This window comes from Herpailurus yagouaroundi, unplaced genomic scaffold, assembly GCF_014898765.1.
Source record: "Herpailurus yagouaroundi ecotype Mexico unplaced genomic scaffold, PumYag 210, whole genome shotgun sequence".
NCBI classification, from domain to species: domain Eukaryota; kingdom Metazoa; phylum Chordata; class Mammalia; order Carnivora; family Felidae; genus Herpailurus; species Herpailurus yagouaroundi.
In genome coordinates, this window is record NW_024412441.1 from 6976304 (window position 1) to 6999712 (window position 23409).

Below are 23409 nucleotides of genomic sequence, written 5' to 3' on the forward strand. Positions count from 1 at the left end.
AATTCCATCCATCAGTTCAACTGTTTTAAGAGCCCATAGCTAAGGACCTTGAAGTTGTAGGTTTGGGCCACAGCCTTGCTTTATTCTGTGGGAGTTACAGAGTACAGTCAGTCAAACATCTTGAAAATACACTTCTTGGGGCGCCTGGGTGGCGCAGTCGGTTAAGCGTCCAACTTCAGCCAGGTCACAATCTTGCGGTCCGTGAGTTCGAGCCCCGCGGCGGGCTCTGGGCTGATGGCTCAGAGCCTGGAGCCTGTTTCCGATTCTGTGTCTCCCTCTCTCTCTGCCCCTCCCCCGTTCATGCTCTGTCTCTCTCTGTCCCAAAAATGAATAAACGTTGAAAAAAAAAAAAAAAAGAAAATACACTTCTTTTGTCACTAGTATTTGTCATTGTAAACACTACATAAAATAAATGAGATGAATTAGAGTAAATCTTTTGTCACTATGTGATAAACAACTCAAGCTATAAGCTCTAACCATAATACAGCAAACATTTGAAAAGATGTTTATTGGGAGTTTTTCATGGCACCATAAACGCTTTGATAAAAGTCATGATAAAAATCACTATAAAACTGTATATACACTCCAACAATAGGGAACTAGTTAAAGAAACACTGCTAAGTCTACATGACAGAATTTTCATAGCCAATGAAAATCATGTCGTAGAAAAATATTTAAGAAGTGGGATGGCACAAAAACAGACACATAGACCAATGGAATAGAATAGAAACCCCAGAACTAGACCCACAAACGTATGGCCAACTCATCTTTGACAAAGCAGGAAAGAACATCCAATGGAAAAAAGACAGTCTCTTTAACAAATGGTGCTGGGAGAACTGGACAGCAACATGCAGAAGGTTGAAACTAGACCACTTTCTCACACCATTCACAAAAATAAACTCAAAATGGATCAAGGACCTGAATGTGAGACAGGAAACCATCAAAACCCTAGAGGAGAAAGCAGGAAAAGACCTCTCTGACCTCAGCCGTAGCAATCTCTTACTCGACACATCCCCAAAGGCAAGGGAATTAAAAGCAAAAGTGAATTACTGGGACCTTATGAAGATAAAAAGCTTCTGCACAGCAAAGGAAACAACCAACAAAACTAAAAGGCAACCAACGGAATGGGAAAAGATATTTGCAAATGACATATCGGACAAAGGGCTAGTATCCAAAATCTATAAAGAGCTCACCAAACTCCACACCCGAAAAGCAAATAACCCAGTGAAGAAATGGGCAGAAAACATGAATAGACACTTCTCTAAAGAAGACATCCGGATGGCCAACAGGCACATGAAAAGATGTTCAGCGTCGCTCCTTATCAGGGAAATACAAATCAAAACCACACTCAGGTATCACCTCACGCCAGTCAGAGTGGCCAAAATGAACAAATCAGGAGACTCTAGATGCTGGAGAGGATGTGGAGAAACGGGAACCCTCTTGCACTGTTGGTGGGAATGCAAATTGGTGCAGCCGCTCTGGAAAGCAGTGTGGAGGTTCCTCAGAAAATTAAAAATAGACCTACCCTATGACCCAGCAATAGCACTGCTAGGAATTTATCCAAGGGACACAGGAGTACTGATGCATAGGGGCACTTGTACCCCAATGTTCATAGCAGCACTCTCAACAATAGCCAAATTATGGAAAGAGCCTAAATGTCCATCAACTGATGAATGGATAAAGAAATTGTGGTTTATATACACTATGGAATACTACGTGGCAATGAGAAAAAATGAAATATGGCCTTTTGTAGCAACGTGGATGGAACTGGAGAGTGTGATGCTAAGTGAAATAAGCCAAACAGAGAAAGACAGATACCATATGGTTTCACTCTTATGTGGATCCTGAGAAACTTAACAGGAACCCATGGGGGAGGGGAAGGAAAAAAAAAAAAAGAAGTTAGAATGGGAGACAGCCAAAGCATAAGAGACTGTTGAGAACTGAGAACAAACTAAGGGTTGATGGGGGGTGGGAGGGAGGAGAGGGTGGGTGATGGGTATTGGGGAGGGCACCTTTTGGGATGAGCACTGGGTGTTGTATGGAAACCAATTTGACAATAAATTTCATATATAAATAAAAAAAAAGTGAGAAAAAAAAAAAAGAAGTGGGAAATGCTTTCCGCTCATCAGTCATGGTTCTTCCAGGGAAGAGAAGGCACCCTCAAATGGGGTGACCAAGCCAAAGGACCGGGCAAGGATGAAAGAAACCAATAGAAAAGGTGAAGCTCCCAGGGCTGGCAACAATGGAGACCTGCTGGTGTTGTTTGGTCATCTGCATATGCCTACAAAGCTTAGAACAGGTATTTCTCTTCCCTTGTAATTCTTACTGGGATGCAGATGTACGTGAAAGAAGGTTGGTGCCCTTGGCTACACATTCCATTGAATGGTGTAAGGACTGAGGTCATAGGCCATTGTTACAAAGTCTATTATCACCTCATATAATCCATGTGATAGTAAGTAAATGCCAGTTAGTTCAACTTTAAATGCTGAGGATGGTCAGGTAACTTGCTATCAAGCATCACAGTCCAGACCAGTCAATTTATTTTTTTTTTGGTGAATAATGACAGCTATTGGAGGGGTGGTATAGTTAGCTACTCTCACAAACTTGCTACCAGTAATAGAAACAGCAGTTTTCAGGCAAAATTCAGGCACACATACATGTTTTTATTAAGCATGCATTAGCAAAACATAAATGTTATAAAAAAGACAACATTCCCCAAGCAGCTTCTACAAATCCCTCTGCCATTCAGATCACTATATGACACTTTGCTAACTAGCTGCTATTTTATCAAGAACACGTTTATATTAGTCAATTAGTGACTTGTTAATTGGCATGACAAATGTTCAAAATGAATTACCGCTGGTGGAATTGAAGGCATTCAAAACACGTGGATTAGCTCAAATGCCTTAGAAACACTCCCCAATCTTTGTCCAAATATAGTATAAAAACACAGGGACTTTTCACTTGTACTACTAGGGATGACATGAGGGGTTTGATTCTATAACTGGTCCCATATGAACTACTGGTTTCAGAGGAGTGTGACTACACCATCTTTTTTGCCCCAAGAACGTAGTATCTGTCTTTAATAAATTTTGTGTATACAGTAAAGTCAAAGCACTTAACAAAAACAGAGCACTGGATTTATAGACACTTGGAATGAACTCCTTTGGACTACTTGCTAATGAATGCCTAATAAAAACCTGTAGATGTGCTTCAATTTTGCCTGAAAACTGCTGTTACTATTACTGGTAGCAAGTTTGTGAGTAGCTAACCATACCACTCCTCCGATAACTATCATTATTCACCAAAAAGAAAGTAAGAGTCAGGTATGTCTAAATTGACAGACTCAATTTGCAACAAGTTATTATTGCTAGGCAGGCCAAATCCAGAGGACATTGAAAGAGCGGATAGTATTCTTATCCTTCCAGAACAATCAGTTTATTCAGAATTTATTTACAAGAATACTTCATTCTATTGTTTAGAGTAAATACATTGATTTCTTCATTCAAAACTTCCTCCCTTTCATTTTACTTTATTAATTCATTTATTATAACAAACTTGTAGTAAGTGTTGGCTCATCAATGTTCTTCATCAGGGGTCAGGAAACTAGCCTGAGGGCAAAACCTGACCTGCCATCCTTGTATATATAACTCACAATCAAGAATGGTTTTTATGAATTAACAAGATTAGGACTGCAGCATGATGTGTAACAGCCAAATTATAGAAGCAGCCCAAGTGCCCACCGATAGATGAATGATAAAGATGTGAAATATATAATGGACTATTACTCAGACATAAAAAAAGAGAAGGAAATCTTGCCATTTGCAACAATATGGATGGATCTAATGCTAAGTGAAATAAGTCAGAAAAAGACACGTACCATGTGATTTCACACATATGTGAAATTTAAGAAACCATAAACAAATGGGGGCACCTGGGGGGCTCAGTGGTTAAAAGTCTGACTCAATTTTGGCTAAGGTCATGGTCTCACAGTTGGTAGGTTTTTGCCCCACATCACACTCTGTGCTGACAGTGCAGAGCCTACTTGCAACACCTTCTCTCTCTCTCCCTCTCCCTCTCCCTTTCTTTCTCTCTCTCTCTCTCTCTCTCTCTCTCCTTCTCCTTCTCTCTCTGCTCCTCCCCTCCTCGTTCTCTTCCCAAAATAAATAAAATAAACTTTTTTTTTTTTTAATTTTAAAAAAGCCGGAGCACCTGGGTGGCTCAGTTGGTTGAGCATCCAACTTCCTCTCAGGTCATGATCTCACGGTTTGTGGGTTCGAGCCCCACATCAGGCTCTATGCTGACAGCTTGCTCAGAGCCTGCAGCCTGCTTCAGATTCTGTGTCTACTTCTCTCTCTCTGCCCCTCCCCTGCTCATGCTCTGTCTCTCAAAAATAAATGTTAAAAAAATTTTTTAGGGGCGCCTGGGTGGCTCAGTCCATTTAAGCATCCGACTTCAGCTCAGGTCATGATTTCACGGTTTGTGGGTTGGAGCCCTGTGTTGGGCTCTGTGCTGACAGCTCAGAGCCTGGAGCCTGCTTTCAGATTCTGTCTCTCCCTCTCTCTCTGCCCCTCCCCTGCTCATGCTCTGTCTCTGTCTCAAAAATAAATACAAACATTAAAAACAACTTTAAAAATTTTTTTTTAATTTTTTTTTAAAAAAGCCAAACAAATCAATGAAGAATAAAAGACAAACCAAAAAATAGACTCTTAACTACAGAGAACAAACTAATGGTTACCAGAGGGGAAGTAGGTGGGGAGGTGGGTGAAATAGGTGAAGGGGATTAAGGGTACATTTAACATGAGGAGCACTGAGGAATGTATAGAATTGTTGAATCACTATACTGTATACCAGAAACTAATATAACACCATAAGTTAACTATACTGGAATTAAATGTATATGTATATATTGGGAAGCCAAGTGCTTATTTGGACTATTTTATTAGAGCATATGTTAAAAAATAAAGTACATAAAGCTATCCAAAAATAAAGGTTAAGAAAAAAGACTAATAATCATGACATATAAAAATTATGTGAAGTTCATATTTCAGTGTCCATAAATAAAGTTTTATTGGGACACAGCTTCATTCATTTGTTGACATATCATCTATGGCTACTCTTGAACTATGAGCACAGAATTGAGTAGTTTTGACAGAGACTATTTAGCTCATGAGGACTAAGATACATGTTATCTAGTCCTTTACAGAAAAAAAAATTGCTAAACCCTTTCCCTTGATGATGGGGATACACCATTGAACCAATCAGAACACAGGCTAAATTCTCATGGAGCTTAGATTCTGGAAGGAGGTAGAGAAGGAAAAAAAAAACAAAAAAAACACAAAAACATCCAATGCACTTAAAGAGGTGAAAATAAGGCTGTGTGACATAGAGTGACACGAGGCCTACTTAGATGGGGTGTCCCACAAACCTCACTGAGAAAGGGACACTGAATGAAGAACTAAATGACAAGGAGGTAGCTGTGTGGAGATGGGACCCTCCAAGCTTGCAGTATTAGGGGACCAAGAAGATGGCCAACGGAGCAGGTTCCTGACCAATGGAGAGAAGGTGATAGAAGAGTGTATGTACTGCTCATGCCTCTACAGATGGTCAGGAGAGTAACAACTGGTGAGAGCCTCTGAAGAGTCTTTAGCAACCAACCACCACCTTCCCATCAAAAGGGCAGACAGGCTAAGAATTTGCACCCTTTCCCTCCATTCACACTCCCAAAAGAGGCAGGAGCTCATCTGCACAATTACCCCTTCTACTTTTCATCTCTAAAGCATCTGGAGAAGACGTGAGCAACTCAGTGGAAATCAGTCAAGGTAACACGTCAACCTTGCCAAGTCTGAGGTCCATGAGCTAGCAACCACAGACAGAGAGCTGAAGGGTGATGGCAGCCCAGTTCCTCACTCCCTCACCCTCACTGTTTCTAATGCGTATGTGGAAGTGAACTTTGTCTCCACACCCATTCACGGACAATGGGTTATACACACTGTTGTGTGTTGAGGATTTGAGAAGAAATTTAACCCAGGCTATCACTTCAGTTGCTACAAATGTATTCACAAATAAAAGCACGTGACCACACAACTTCGGTGTGAAAAGCTTTACTTAAAACATGAAGATTTTTGTGTTATCCCTTTGCAAACATACATATATTAAGTATGGTTGGAGGGAATATGAATTTTTCAAACCAATAGTCCTATTAGTACAAAGAATTCAGCACCTTTAAGAAAAACAAGCTTCTCAAAAGAAGAAATGTAATTAGAAATGTATTAAAGCTTAAAAAGCTGTTTTTAACTTGTTTCCTAAGAAACCAAAAATAGAATTGACAAGTATAACTTCCAAAGAAGCTTAGCCCTACTTACTCTATTATTAAATTTTCCAGTTCAGATTTTTAGAATCATTAACTTAAGGGGTGAAGAAATCTCTTACATGAAATAAAATTAAGCCCCCCAGTTAATTTTGTTTGTAATCCCTCTACTCATGAAAACTGACCTTCATGAAGAAACTACCACCATTGCTCTCCAACAGGGTAATAATGTATTTAGCAACCAATAACACATTGCAATTCTTACATAACCACAAGTGACACCACTACAGTCTGCTAAATTTATGCAAAAAAAAAAAAAAAAAAAAAAAAAAAAACTCCTGGCAGCTAAAGTTACTTATTTTTTGTAAATTCAGTCATCAGAAATGAAAACTCTCAGAAAATAGGTAACAATTAACTCATCCTTGTACAGTATTTCCTATTCCACTTGCTATCTTCAGTGTGGGGAGGAAATTGGTGACTGGAAACTCGACTCCTATATTTATTTTTATAGTTCTTTGAAGTAGTTTTGTGACACTGAAAGGGTCCATATTGGAGGCTGGACAGAGCAGACATGAATGGAGGCCAGCAGGAAACCTTGGGAATAGGAGATCAGCCCATAAGCCTCTGAAGTCAGTAAGCTCAGCCTCATGTACCCAGCTCTACTCCCTTAACAAGCTGTAGGAAGATGAGCAGTAAAAGGTTAACCATGAGCAAGAACCCTCCTCTCACCCTTGACTGCATAACTATGTTCCATTCCATGAGTTCAGAGGCTTCAGATAGAGTCAAGAGACAAAGACATCCTCTTGTCCTTTTCCCAAAAACAAAGAAAATAGACATCCTCTCGTCCTTGAGCTTATCCAAATCCTAACCTTTCTCTCTCAAATCCCTTCTCACAAGCCCTGCCCTGAAGACTTTTCAAAATTTAGCTAGACATGTGAACATGCTTCCACCCATCACAGAGATTAGGTCTGTTCTGTGATGAAAAGTGCTTTGGGGCACCTGGGTGGCTGGACTCCTCACTGGAGGCTGATTCATGGAAGGATGAAGAGCAGCTGAAGCCCTTCCCAGGCTTGAAAAGAAAAGGAGAAGTAAGGCAAATCACAGGCATCTGCAAGGGCACCCACCCCACCGAAAGCCAAGTGCTCCTAAGCATACTCTTGGAGAATATAACACTCACCTAGGAGTGAACATAGAGAGCTCGGAGTATAGAAACCGACTGCTGATTCACTTAACCTGAAGTCAGATGCAGCCACACTGAGGGCATGAGGGAAGGGAAGGGGGAGTGGAAGGAGTAGGAGAGTTACCTCTTCATGTATCGTAAGAGAAAGTCAACAGATTTCATCTGTCATCATAGAAAGTCAACAGAGTGCCTAAAATGATTTAAGACAAACCGTTTTTATTATTTAGAAATTCAAAGGAATGCCCAAAATCAATAAAAACAGTTGCTGAGAAGATGGGATGGTTTGAAGACAGGAAGCTGCTATTTGCTATTTTTAGCACTTTTCGACTTTTAAAACAAGGGCAGCTATTATTTTATTAAAAAACAAAATTAACTTATAAAAACACAAGGTAGTATTTTTTTTTAGGGGAAAAAAACTATTAATTTTTGGAGGCCTTTCCTGTGAGCTATTTGTCAAAAATGTCTAGAGTAGCATGGATATAGCTGGTAGATCATAGCTAGTCTGAAGTCAACTTCCTAGAGGTTGAAGACTATTAATTTTTCTGATGTAAGAGTCACATAAAAGTATATTTATGTGTATTTAGGTCAGCGATGCCCATAGATTAGAAATGGAAGTGGCAGACTGGGGGAGAAGGGAAAGACTCTCATGGCCATGCCCCCAAATTTACAGAAAGTGATAAAAGCCAGGCAGACCTGGGATGCCTGGGTGGCTCAGTAGGTTAAGGGTCTGACTCTTGACCTTGGCTCAGGTCATGATCTTGTGGTTTTGAGTTCGAGCCCTGTATGGGGCTCTGGGCTGACAGCGTGGAACCTGCTTCTAATTCTCCTTCTCCATTCCCTGCCCCTCCCCACTCTTGCTCTCTTTCAAAAATAAATACATACTAAAACAAAAACAAAATAAGCCAGGAAGACCCAAAGTCAAGAAGAAAATCATAGAAGAACTAAAGAACTCAAGAACACAGTGGCCATTTGGCATTGGCACAAATGACAGTACATTCACTGGCCCTGGAAGAGTCATTGCTGAAATGATAGACTAGAGCTGTTCAGGCAAGGCTAACATCTGCCAAATAACTCCCAAGTGGGGGTGGGCGGATGGTGATAAGGGATAAATTAACGCACTTTAGCACTTTAGAAAGAAGAGCATCTAAAATGGTTTAAAGTAAATAAAATTCTGCAACATTTCCTAATTGGCTCTTGAGGCAGCAAAGTCAGGCTTTACAAATCCAAACAGGTTTAAAAGGATGGAAACTAGTGCCAAAAAAAAAAAAAAAAAAAAAGGCTTTGGCTCATCTTACCCATGTTACACCTTGGTTGCCCATTTTATATGCCATTTCATTGAATGTGTACAATACAAATTTTGCCTTTAACATCCTTACCTATCCAGAAAATTCCAACACTTAAGATTTTATTTCTAATAGTTACAGATACAGTCAGACTACAACTAATGTATTATCTATAATAATCATCCTCCCTGGTACTAGTGTCTTATCATCCACATTATATTTTTCTGACAGGTTTTATGTTCATTTTCACGGTTCTTCTTTATTAAATGGAGTTTCTTACTTTAATTCAATGATTATCATATATTTTTAAGTAACTGCAGATAGATCATCGATTCTACATCTAAATATTATCCTAGTAATATGTGTCAAGTTTTATTAATAACACTTCCCTTGGTAATATCCCATTATTTTTTACAGTCCTAATTCACCATTCATGTTGCTTTTTTCCTTTAGTGGACATTCTGATGTAGCAGATTTGACAGAGGTTTTGTCTGGGGCATGTTTGGATGGAGCCAAAAGCAAAGTGGACAGTTATGAGAGGTGTACACAAAAATATAAAAACACTTTATTATAAATTATAGTAATAGTAGGGGTGCGGAAATAGGATGGCTTGTGGCTCTGGAATGGCACAGAGACCAGGAAAAGGACAGTTTATTTCATATAGAATATGGTAATTTTTACAGATGGCTTATTTTTTTTAATGTTTATTTTTGAGAGAGAGAGAGAGAGAGAACGAACAAGCAGAGAAGGCGCAGAGAGAGAGGGAGACATAGAATCCGAAGCAGCTGCAGGTTCCGAGCTGTCAGCACAGAGCCTCATGTAGGGCTCTAACCCACAAACCGCGAGATCATGACCTCCAAAGTCAGACACTTACCCGACGCCACCGAGGTGCCCCCAAATTGGCTTGTTATTTAGAACTTACCCAAGTATTCCATACTCAAAACAACGCATTAGGGGCTCTGTGTGGTCTGAACTAATCCCCTGTTGTCACGTGTACCTAAGGTTCATTCCTGGACACTGTAGTTTGGCCCATGCCACCTTGTCTCTTGTGGAGCCCCCTCCTTGCATTCTCCTCTCAATATCCGAATTCTACCCGCCCCCAGAGCCCAGACTCCATAGTTTCCACCTCCTCTGCCAATAGCTATCCTTTGGTCTTCTGAGTGGCTACCACACTTCTTTGCCATTTGACAGAATATTCTCTATATTGGTAATTAACTTTCACAGGCATAGGTTTTATTTCCTCAGGTAGACGGCAATCTGCTTAAGATCAAGGAGTTTATCTTTTTTCCTAATTTCCTAAAGTGCCAAGTGCAAAGCCTCACATGGCAGGTGCTCAATATATAAGAGCATTCAATGACTGATTCCAATTATGTGTGAACCACTTCTCTTAGGCTGAATTTATTTTGTCTGAAAACACTCAACTTCAGAAATTTCTCTCTGGCCTCATCATGCCATGAACGAACTAGTTTCCTCAATTAAAAAAAATGCAATCTTCAAGTGTGCCTATTGTTTAGAAAAGAGGGTCTCAGAGATGGATTCTGGGTAACAATATCCTCTTGTAACATGTAACAAGGATGAGTCACTTTAAACTAGACCAGAGATCATTATATTCTAGAAATTGCCTCTTCACACTGTGATTGATAAGGGGAAACCATAGACTTTAGGTGTACTCAATCAGAAGTATATCCTGATCAATCATAGATGACTCTGTGGGCTTTGTTCAATACCCTAGTCATTATCTTCCCTACTCAAAATGTAATCCACAGACAAGAAAAATGCACATCAGCTGGGAGCTTGTTAGATATGCAGAGTAATAGGCTCCACCTCAAACTTACTCAAGGAGAATTCTATCTTTAAACAAAATCCCTAGGTGATTTAAAAAGCAGTGGAGTGGGGTGCCTGGGTGGCTCGGTTAGTTAAGCGTCCGACTTTGGCTCAGGTCATGATCTCGCGGTCCGTGAGTTCAAGCCCCGCGTCGGGCTCTGTGCTGACAGCTCAGAGCCTGGAGCCTGTTTCAGATTCTGTGTTTCCCTCTCTCTGACCCTCCCCCGTTCATGCTGTCTCAAAAATAAATAAACGTTAAAAAAAATTAAAAAAAAATAAAAAGCAGTGGAGAACCTCTAAATGAGCATAGCTGATTGCACAGGACTTTTTGGACGCAGACGTCAATGAGTATGGGATTTTCATCCTTTCAAAATAGTCTGTACCAGTGGCTCAACACAGATTCCTGGACACTCTACCCCCAAGGTTTCTGGTTCAGTAGGTCTGGGGTGGGATCCACGAATAAGCATTTCTAACAAACTTCCAGATTATGCCATTAGTGATGCTGCCAGTCCAGGAACCACAGCCACAGGGTTACACTGTCCAAATATGACAAGCCACCTATTCTGGGAATTTTGCTTCGAGTGTACTCCCAGTAGAAGAGAGAATAGTGAGCGAGTAGACAGGGAAGAGAAAGAGAAGGGACAGCAAAATATTTCATTTTTGTTACAGAAAGGTAGTTAACACTCCTTTGTACACAATCAGGTAAAAATAGGCTGAAGAAATTACCATAGCAACACCTGTGCTCTCCACAAAGTCTAGCAGCAAAAGGAATCCCATCTTATATAAATTCTATTTCAACATTGAGACTTATAAGAAACAAAAACCATGGGAAACATCCCCTTCATTAAACATTAAGTGACAACAATACAGATTTAACATAAATTTGAAAATGACTCTTTGAGGCCTAGATTTGCATTTTTAGGTCAAGCAAGGAAGTAAAAGGACTTATGAGTTTTTATCAACATGGCTCTGAAACAATTAGAAAAAGAAAATTGAGAAGTGTTGAGAAGATGTACACATTTTTAAATGTCTTTTAAAAAAATCCAAGTAATTTTTTTTAAAAAGACTGTCAAAATTGTAAATAGAACAAGATTCATATAAACCAAAGAGCTCCACCTAGAGTCTGAAGACAGGTTCTCATTACTTAGATCCTCAAATGATGAAGCACTATTTACCCATATCATATATATATATATACATATATATATATATACACACACACACACACACACACACACTACTTTCCATTGACGTTGAAAAAATATTTTCACAAAATCTTTATAAAAAGGGTAACTTTCTCAAGTGTGAAATAATGTTAATTGAAAGAAAATAAATTTTTCTAATCCTGTCTGTAACCTATTTTTCCCCTCTACTATTTTATAATTTAAAAACCATTCTCTTAAAGCAAGTTATTAAAAAGTGGGAATAGTGTTCATCACAGCACAGAGAAGACAGCTTTAAAAAATGCCTCTTGGGACACCTGGGTGGCTCAGTCGGTTAAGTGTCCGACTTCGGCTCGGGTCATGATTTCATGGTTCCTGAGTTCAAGCCTCACATTGGGCTCTGTGCTGACAGCTCAGAGCCTGGAGCCTGTTTCAGATTCTGTGTCTGCTTCTTTCTCTGACCCTCCCCTGCTCCTGCTCTCTCTCAAAAATAAATAAATGTTAAAAAATTAAAAATAAAAAATGTCTCTTACCTGAACTTGCTGTATGACCTTGAGCAAGATGACTTCCAGCCCTAAGTTTTCTCATCAATAGGGGTTATGCAAAATCGGTGGTTCTCAGCCCTGGCTGCACATGGGAACCCTTTGGGACCAACAGAGATAAATTGATGCCTGGTTCCCAGCCCCAGAGATTTTGATTTAGTGAGTTGCTCTGACGTGGGGCCCAACCTTGTTGACTTAAAAACAAAACAAAACAGAAAGCTGCCCAGGTGATTCTAACACGCAGCTGTGGCTGCATCAGACCAGATGGTCAAGCTCTTCACCTCAAGTATCTACCTCGCTAGGTAGTGGTTCTCAAGCTTCAGGTGCTTTGAGTCACCTGAAGAGCTCGTTAAAACACGGACTGCTGAACCCACCCCAGGGATTCTGATTCAGTAGGGGCCCAAGAATTTCCATTTCTAACAAGCTGCCACATCATGCTACAGGTCCAGGGTCATGTTCTAGATGATGACTTCAAAATGACATTCTCCACATTCTGAGTTATTTTTACTCTACCCTAACGAACCACAGTATATTGTTAGTTAGCCTCCCTGACTCTAGTCACTCTTCCACCAGTTCCTACACCAGGCTACCAAACTCACTTAATATCCTAATCTACAAATCCTGCCAGTCCCTCACCTGAGACTCTTCAGTGGCTCCCCAGCGCTAATATAGACCGGACAAATTAACCTGACACTAAAGGCTTTTCGTAGTTTGACCCGGAACTACCTTCCTTTCTTTTTTCTTCCTTTATTTATGGAGAGAGGAGAGAGCACTCTTGAGTGGGGCAGAGGGTGTGAATCCCAAGCAGGTCCATCAGTACAGAGCCTGACGCAGGGCTCGAACTCATGAACTGCGAGATCATGACCTGAGCCGAAACCAAGAGTCGAACTCCTAACTGACTGAGCCATGCAGGCACCTTCCAAACTACCTTTCTAGCCTAAATTTCTAATAGTCCCTGTCATCTGCCTATGCTCCAGTCACTTGTCCCCAAATGCACAAAGGAGGCTATTTCAGCTCGGTGCCTTTGTACCAAACACTCCTTTCTCTTGCAATGTCCTTATTCAACCTTCTTTTCCTGACATAGGTGTCACCCAACCTTCATTTTGTGTGCCAGGTACTGTGCTAGGCATTGGGAGTTCAAGGGAGAATAGGACAATGGCTTCCCATAAGGAGTCTTGAGTTTAATTAGGACAACACGTCCCAATTATCCCTTCTCCCTCACTATATCGTATTTTTTACTTTCTATATATCACGTTTTGTCATCTTAAAACACCTTCTAACTGGGGGTTGGGGGAGACTGCTGCTCCTGGGGATTAGCCAATTCTCAAGAGATAGGTGCGGTCAGGCTTGAGTACACCTTTAATATGCAAATTTACCAATCCAGACCCCTACACGTCCTCTATCCTACCCAGGCATCCCAGGAGGCAATATTGGTTTCCCTAAACACCCCAAGGCAGCTAAAACTCAAAGCCTTCTGGAATTATTCAAACTAGCCAATCCTAAACTGTTCACCATGCCCTGTCTTGCCTTTCCCTCTGAAACCCTAATAGCAGGCTCTGGCTTAACCTGCCCCTTACTCCCTCCTGCTGGTGTTTTCCCTGTGACCCCTGGTAGCAGGCCACACCTTCTGTCTCTAGGATCTGTAAATACAGTAAACTTGTGTTTTCCCTAAGCTCCTCTGTCTTCTCTTGTGGCTGCACCTAAGATTCTCATAAAAGAACACAAAACATTTACCTTCCGTACCAGTTGCTGAAAAAGTTGATACAGCTAGAGATGGCCAATGGCACAAACACGCAAGTGTACCACAGGCTTCTGGGAAAGTTTGCTTCCAAGACAAAAAAGAATAGACCCAGAGCCATCCCTTCCTTCAGCCTTCAACGTGGGTGACGATGGAAGCTGGGGCGGTGACTTTACACCCGTGAGGGAAAGAACAAGAGAAGCCTTCAGACCAGAGCCCTGACAGCGATAACGAATGAGGCACCTGACTGCGATATCCCCCACCCCGACCTCCAGCCTCCTTTATATCTGCGAAGAACCAACCCCTGCTCCTCTGAGCCACCTGTTGATCAGGTTACCAATCACTTACAACCGAAAGCATTCTCTCCAGGTGGAGGTGGGGGATACTAAGCAAGTAATTGTTCCTAACAGCTTTAATAAGTGCCATGAAGAAACAGAGCGTGGAGTGAGAGGGTTTCACAGAGTGAGTGGGAGAATAATCAGAAAGACTGGGAGATAAAAATACGCATCCGTGCCAGGCAGAGGGAGCGGCTTCTGTACAAGTCCTAACGGAGGAAGAGTATGGTGTGGTGGAGAGGACAGTGAGCGGCAGAAGATGCCGGAAGACAGACAAGGCAGGAGGAGGAGCACTTGCGCCTGGCGCCGCCCCACCCTCCCCTTGCTTCCCCACCTCCACTCCCCCACCCCAGCGCTCCATTCCTAGGGCCCACCCATCTTCTTCCCCAGTTAAACTGGACTTGTCACAAAACCTTTAACTATCTTTGTACCCCCAGCACCTAGCAGAGAGACATGGGAAGACACGTAATATCTGCTGAATAAAAATCATCATGACAATATTTTTATTAAAAATTATCCCCAAAGCATTGATCCAATAAGGGGCCTGATTCATAACTATTTTTTGAGGCCCCTTTCTGCAATTAAGTCCCACCACCCATGCAGGTACTCCTTCTTCACATGATTGACTGAGATGCTTGTTCCAATAGAACCTTAATAGGGTTAAAATATTAGGTGAACTTCAATAAGTCTCACAGCTCTATAATTTCCTGATTTTGAGGATTTTCTAAAATCACTAGGATCTTGGCTTTAATACCCCAGCAGAAGAGAAACAGAAGCAGAGAGAAATAGTTCCATTATGAATCAAAACCATATCTGTATTTTTTAGAGTGGGTTTATAGATGACTTTATTTCATTTCCATTTATTTCTTAATTTTTATAATTGTCTTGATTCACTTAAATTACCTAAATCTATACAACTATGTACTTACAAAAGTACATAGAAGAAAACTTCCTCATCCATGAGTCCTTAGTTTATTCAGTATTTATCTGAAAAATACTTCATGGTTTTCATCATTAAAACTGAACCACCAGTTTACATTTTAAAAGGCATGTAGCTTGGGGCACCTGGGTAGCTTAGTTGGTTAAGGATCCGACTTGGGCTCAGGTCCTGATCTCAAGGTTAGTGAGTTTGAGCCCCACTTCAGGCTCTGTGCTGACAGCTCAGAGCCTGGAGCCTGCTTCAGATTCTGTGTCTCCCTCTCTTTCTCTTCCCTCCCCCACCTCCAAGAATAAACGTTAAAAAAATAAAAATAAATAAAAAGTACATAGTCTTTGTTTGACTCATGTCTAGGAGTTAACACTTAAGAAAATACAGTATAGGGGAGCGCCTGGGTGGCTCAGTTGAGCATCCAACTTTGGCTCAAGTCATGATCTCACGGTTCGAGGGTTCGAGCCCCACCTTAGGCTCTGTGCGGACAGCTCAGAGCCTGGAGCCTGCTTCAGATTCTGTGTCTTCCTCTCTTTCTCTGCCTCTCCCCTGCTCGAGCTGTCTTTGTCTCTCTCCTCTCTCTCAAAAATAAATATTAAGAGAATTTTTTTAAATACAACATAGGGATAAGCACACGATGTCAGTGTTGTGGTGGGGAGGGCAGCGGAGAGCAGTATATTATTGGTTAGAATGGTTGGCATAGGGCAGTAATAAAAAGTAAACCAATTTTAGTTGGTTTTCTCATTTTCAGGTTCCCTACACATATGTACCCTTATTGCCTGTACCAGGCAGATGCTCCCACTGCCCTGCCTGGTGCCAAGCTGCTTGTCCCTGTCCCCACCACACCCCCAGACTCCATCCACAGGCAGCCTTCTTTTCACCATGCAGTTCTCAGTTCAGATGTCACCTCCATGAAAACCTCTTCCCTGGCCATCCCATCTGAGGCAGGGAAACCACCACTACTCCTTTCACAGCATTTACTACTATCTGAAAACATCTAGTTTACCTATTGTTTCTTTATCATGGGTCTCCCCGCAAAAGAAATTGAGCATCATCTCTGGCTCATGGCTGAATCCCAGCACCTGGAACTGCCTGGTATACCTATATAGTAGGTACCAAACAAATAATTGTAGAATAAATGAAAAAGATATACACACATAAATATGGATGCTCACTGCAAACAAGATTCATAAAAGCAAAAAACTGCAGGGACACCTAGGTGGCTCAGTCAGTTAAGCATCCGACTTCAGCATCAGGTCATGATCTTGTGGTTCATGAGTTCGAGCCCCATGTCGGGCTGTGTGCTGACAGCTCAGAACCTGGAGCCTGCTTCAGATTCTGTGTCTCCCCCTTTCTCTCTGCCCCTCCCCCACTCACTCTCTGTATGTCTCTCAAAAATAAATAAACATTTTTTAAAAAGCAAAAAAATGCAACAATATGAATGCCCAGCAATAGATGAATGATTAAATTAGGATAGATCCATACAGTAGAATACTCTGCAGTGATTTAAAAAGAACATTTGCTGCCATGAAAAGATATTCATGGTATCGTAACAGTGTTGTATGGTGACAGATGGTAGCTACACTTGTGGTGAGCACAGCATAAGTATAGACTTGTCAAATCACTATGATGTACACCTGAAACCAATGTAACATTGTATGTCAACTACACTTCAGTTTAAAAAAAAAAATGATATCCACAATACACAATACTGTGAAATGTTTAAAAGTTGCAGAACAATACGTATACCATGATCATGATCCCATCTTTGCTAATGATAAAGAGATAAATGTAACCATATGGGCATATATAGTTGTGGGTTTTACAATAACAGGATTATACCGTATGTATTTTTAACATATACACATGTTTTTACACACATAAGAAAAAATGTGTAAGACTATGATATTAGAAAGACAGGCAAGGCCTACATCTTTTAGCCCATATAATTCCATATCATTTGAATTTTTGGAACACTTGTAAACCTTCTGCAAATTAAAAAAAATAACACTTTTATTTTGTAGTGGGTAGACTGAAATAGGTTTCAAGCTGTTGAAAAATTGAGATATCTTTTTAAAAAATATTTTATGCTCACATTTTCTTATCTAAGTTAACTTTAAAATATGTAAAAATAAATACTTTAAAAGTATATTTTATTTATTTTATTTTATTTATATTTTAAAAAGTAATTAATCTCATGACTGCCAAAACTTGGAAGCAACCAAGATGTCTTTCAATAACTGAATGGATAAACTTACTGTGGTACATCCATACAGTGGAATACAATTCATCAGTAAAAAGAAATGAGCCAAACCCATAAAATGTATGACACCAAGAGTGAACCCTAAGGTCAATGGTGGACCTTGTGTGATTACAATGTGTCAACGCAGGTCCATCCTTGATTTAAAAAAAAAAACAACAAACATTCTGGTGAGTGATACTGATAATGGGGGAAGGTATGCATGTGTCGGGGAAGGCATACACAGGAAATTCTTATGCCTTCCTCTCAATTTTATCGTAAACCTAAAACTGCTCTGAAAAAGCAAAGTCTTAAAAAAAAGCTTTAAAAACTCAACATTTCTGTACTTTAAAATTTAAACTATACAATTATCATCTAAAATCTGTTTTTTGAAATAAATTCCAACCCACCACACACACCCCCACCCGCCCCCACCCACACACACACACCAAAAGGAGGGAGAAAGGGAGGAACTCTCAAGCCATGAAAAGACAGGGAGGAAGCTTGAAAGCATATTTCCAAATGAAAGAAGCCCATCTGAAAAGGCTGAATACTATGTAATTCCAGCTATATGTCATTGTGGAAAAACTATGGACGCAGTGAAAACGTGACTGATTGGCAGGGGTTAGGAGAGTGGGAGGGAGGAATAAACAGGTTGGAACACAGGATTTTTAGGGCAGTAGACGTATTGTGTATGATACTATAATAGTGGACATGTGTCATTCTACGTTTGTCAAATCCCACAAAACCTACAACACAAAGAATGAACTCCAGTGTAAACTATAGGCTTTAGTTCATAATAGTGTATCAATATTGGCTCATCAATTGTAACAAATGTGCTACACTAATGTAGGATGTTCATAATATAGAGGCAAATGGGGGTGGGGTGGGGGCAGAGGTGAGGGGATATACGGGAACTCTACTTTCTGACACAATTTTTCTGTAAACCTAAAACTTCTCTTAAAAATAAAATCTATTGGGGCGCCTGGGTGGCTCAGTCGGTTAAGCGTCCGACTTCGGCTCAGGTCACCATCTCACTGTCCGTGAGTTGGAGCCCCGCGTCGGGCTCTGTGCTTACTGCTCAGAATCTGGAGCCTGTTTCAGAGTCTGTGTCTCCCTCTCTCTCTGACCCTCCCCCGTTCATGCTCTGTCTCTCCCTGTCTCAAAAATAAATAAAACGTTAAAAAAATTAAAATAAAATAAAATAAAATCTATTAATTTTTTAAAAGTTCATTACTGCTGCATTATACGTTTTTTAAATATTATTATCTTACTAAATTCACATATCTAAAATGTAAACTTTAAAGCAAAAACCAGGGATTTAAGTAGTTTTCATACAGATGCTATATTCCAAAGGAAAATAAATGACTTAGTATTTGGGGTCTAAAACCTGATGTGAGAACTCCAGCTCCCCTGTAGATATTTTGTTATGTTTTTAATTTTCCACTGGAATGATTTATATCAGTCAGGTCACACTAAAATTTTTTTCCCAAAATTACAGCTCCTCAATGAATTTCTGTCTCTTAGAAAATGTCCAAGTCTTCTGTATTGCAATAGAACATGCAATGGAAAACACACCCACACCTATACTCACACAGAACCAAAGAAACTTTCTTAATAATCCCATGTATTTGTAGAAAAAACTTTGATGATAAGGCATAAAAAATATTAGTTAAGTGCCTTGAGATTCTCAGATGAAAAAGGAAAAGCTGGTAATTCTGGTTGCATAGAAATTCATGCCACTAATGGTCTGCCTGAGAACAGTTATTTTTTTTTTTTATTTTAAATAACTTTGGGGCGCCTGGGTGGCTCAGTCCGTTAAGCGTCCGACTTCGGCTCAGGTCATGATCTCACAGTTTGTGGGTTCGAGCCCCAGGTCAGGCTCTGCGCTGACACTCAGAGCCTGGAACCTGCTTCTGTTTCTGTGTCTCCCTCCCTCTCTGCCCCTCCCCTGCTCACGCTCTGTCTCTCTCTCTGTCTCGAAAAAATAAATAACAGGTGAAAAAAATTTTAATTTTAAATAACTTTTAATCTGACACTACCTGTTTACAAAATCCATTGCTTCATTCCAATCCACTGCTGTAACAACTAGAAATTCAAAACAATCGCATTTCATAGTTAAAGCAGAACGTTGTTAAAATTCCTATTTCACACAAATGCTAAATATCTGTGGAAGAGATAAACATGACTATATTGATGAACATGTCTCTATTCTACTTCTAACTCTTAATATATGGACACATTTTAAATACATGTATATTGTCAACTCTGCATAGAACCATAGAATCTCAGTTGGACAGGACCTATGAGGTCACCTACACTGACTTACCATCCAATGAGTTAGATCTTCTACCACACCCTTGACTTGTCTGATATCTACACCATCAGTTGGTACTCTTTCTATAAAGGGACAGAGAGTAAATATTTGAGGCTTTGTGGTCATCCAGCCTCTGTTACAGTTGCTAACTCTGCCAATGTAACACAGAAGCAACAGAAGACAAAACATGAATGAATGGGCTGTGATCCAATAAATCTTTATTTACAAAACAGGCAATAGGCCAGATCTGGCCTGAAAGCCATGGTATGCCAACCCCTGATGTAGACCACTCCTAGTTATTGATAAAATTCCATTAGATACATTAGATACCTTTACAGGAAAATTCTTTGTCAAAGTGAATTGAAATAAACAAATTCACCCATTACTATAACCAAAATTATCACTTTCTAGAACAACATAAAAGACTTATCTTTTCCCATGTATCAGCCCTTCAAATACTTGAAGTAAACTATCATGATTCCCTCAAGTTTTCTTTTCTCCAGTCTAAATACCTTCAATGCCTTCAAGCATTACCTATATTGTGATATAGTTTTCCAGACCACGTAACCATTTGATCACTCTCTTGAGTACATTCTCCAGCCCATCAATGATGCTTTCAAGTGCAAACTACACATATATGACATATGGTTTTAAAAATATATAGCAATCAAGATGTAATTTTAATTTTAGAATTTGGCTGTGTCCACATGCAAATGTTTTTAGTTTTTTGTGTTTTGAGGGCTTTTTTCCCCCAGAATTTCCATTTAGTTTTTAAGAAAAATATATTTTGTACAGATTTAGTCAAAAGTTTATGCCCAGCTGTGCACTGACAGCACGAAGCCTGCTTGGGATTCTCTCTCTGTCCCTTTCCCACTCATGTGTTCTCTCTCAAAATAAATAAGTAAACTTAGGAAAAAAAAAAAGTTTGTGCTCAGAATTATAACTCTATACATTAATTTTAAATGGTTACCAATGGGAAAAGTAGCTTTAATGAAACAATAGACTTAGGGACAACTGGGTAGCTCAGTTCATTAAGCGTCTGAGCCTTGATTTCAGCTCAGGTCATGATCTCAATATTTATGAGATGGAGCCCCGAGTTGGGCTCTATGCTGACAGTGTGTAGAGCCTGCTTGGGATTCTCTCTTTCCCTCTCTGACTTTTCATTGCTCTTTCTCAAAATAAATAAATAAACTTTAAAATAAAAATAAAACAATAGACTCAAATGGTTTCTATGTATCAAAAAATGTTGGCGAATCTTACCACCACAATTGGAATCACATAGTGCAATTTGCAAAAGAAAGCCATCAGTCATTCTTTCTGACCAAATGAAACACAGAAGGGGAAGAAAATACACACATCTGCAGCATGTCCTGGGATCTCCTGGCACCTTTCCAAAGAGCTGCTACAATCGTAGCCAAGCCACCTCTAAATGATGTTGCCTGTTGAATTCCACATTTCAATAACTTCGGATGAAAGCACACTCATGTTTTTAAAAGACAATTTAATTCCGATTTTCTTATGTCATAGCACTCTTAAATAAATAAAGTTTTTTAACAACCAGAAGAAAATAAGGCGATATTTATTTAACCATAAATATACCACATGTAGTCTGACCTTGCCACCTATTTCTGTAACTTCTCTTTACCGTGCTTTAACTTTTTGATAATTCAGTACTTTAACCAATACTGCACACAGTACATGCTAGAGGAATGAATTCACTCTCTGCCATCTATTTTTATTTGTAATGGCATTCCAATTTATAATGTTGGTGAAGCTTGATTTACATTCTCTGCTGCATGCTTCCTGTTTACCTATCATCAAGAAAGCTCTCCCTGGTCATCCCATCCATGTATATAACTTCAAACACTATCCACAGAGGGACAACCACCAAATTTATTTCTCTAGCCCAGTTTCCCTGCAGGGATGACCCATATATCCAAGAGCCTAGTGGCATTTCCACCTGGCCAGTCCAACTGCCACTAGAACCCCACGTGCAGAGATGGAGTCCTATGGGTCACCTAATGAGAGCAAACGTTTATTTGCTCTTTATTCTGGGCCAGGCTCTATGCTAAGTGCTTTCTGTGGATTTTCTCACGTAAGCTTCACGGTACAATCAAACATGGCACGCTCATGTCCTTTTACATGAAACCCCATTAAAATGATAGCATCGGGTCACCTTGGTGGCTTAGTCAGTTAAGCATCTGACTTCGGCTTGGGTCATGATCTCGCGGTTCGTGAGTTCAAGCCCCGCATCAGGCTCTGTGCTGTCAGTGCAGAGCCTGCTTCAGATGTTCTGTTTCTCTCTCTCTCTCAAAAATAAATAAAACATTTTAAAAATAAAATAAAATAATAGAATCAGAATACAAAAAATGTAGCAGACATCATTCATTGCCTACCCACTACCCATTATCCTCCCCTTCTTTCTGGCCAAGAGAACACCAATTTTGTTCAGGGAATCAATATGCCAAACCAATTTCCCAGTCTTCTTTGTAGCAAGGAATATTTATATGACCCTATACAAGCCAGTGAAATGCCCACAGATGTAAGCTTGGGCAAGTTTGGGGAAAGCAACACAACCATTATCCCTTCTTGCCTTCTTCATGTCTTAATTATGGATATTCTGTACAGCTGCACTTTCCCTTTTTCTGACCACAAAGGAAAGGCTGAGCAAATCTCAGAAACATTGACCCTGATGCCACCAAGCTACTGAACCAAGGCCAGTAACCATCTACCTCCAGACTTCTTGTTACCAAGAAAAATGAACCCATTTGTTTTATCCTTTCTAAGTTCTGTTTTTCTATTAACTTGCAGCTAAAAATAGTTCCAGCTGATACAGAACTATAACCTGAGCAAGAGGTTTCAACAAATTAGAAGGAAAGTGGATGGAGGATAAGTAACTACACAGAAAAACCAAAGATGCTTCGGCCTAAGTGCCTGCAGAACCAAAAACAAGGAGAAGCTAGTCAGCTTACCTCATGACTACACAGAAGACTTGGGATCTGGAGGCACCAGGAAGGAAAGACAGGACCTACAGATTTAACATCTGGGAGGTTTCCCAACAAAAACATCATCTCTCCCTCAGAATTTATGGAAAATTTCCTTAAAAATCTGTTTATTCTTGGGGTGCTTGGTGGCTCAGTTGGTTAAGTGTCCAACTTCGGCTCAGGTCATGACCTCGCAGTTCATGGGTTCGAACCCTGCACTGGGCTCTGTGCTGACAGAGCCTGGACCCTGCTTCAGATTCTGCCCCTCCTCTGCTCGCATTCTGTCTCCCTCTCAAAAATAAATAAACATTAAAAAAAAAATTTAAGTCTGTTTATTCTTGGCTGTCCATATTTATGAATAAAAGAAGAGGAAAGAGAAACAGTGCAAAAAGCAGAAGGAAACAAAATGAAAAAACACACACACAATACCATCAGGGAAATCTGAAGAAAACAAGGACAAGACTCTATGAAGCAGACACAACAAAATTAATCGGAAAGTTGGAAGACAAAACTGAGACAGTTTCCAGATAGTAAAGTTTGGAAGCTAGCACAGAAAAAGAAAGAAA

At 40.1% G+C, this 23409-nt stretch overlaps 1 protein-coding gene across 3 annotated transcripts in view; it reads right to left on the minus strand.

Annotated features, from left to right (window-relative positions):
• Positions 1 to 23409, minus strand: part of ACYP2 (acylphosphatase 2) — a 191629-nt gene that overhangs the window by 123471 nt on the left and 44749 nt on the right. Inside the window, exon 4 of one of the 3 annotated variants that reach the window (XM_040453731.1) lies at positions 22824 to 22887. The exons of the other annotated variants lie outside the window; for them this stretch is intronic. Coding sequence (XP_040309665.1) covers positions 22839 to 22887 — 49 coding nt within the window. The 3' untranslated portion in view covers positions 22824 to 22838. Of the gene's footprint in view, positions 1 to 22823; positions 22888 to 23409 lie in introns of those variants that run through there. 3 annotated transcript variants of the gene reach the window in all.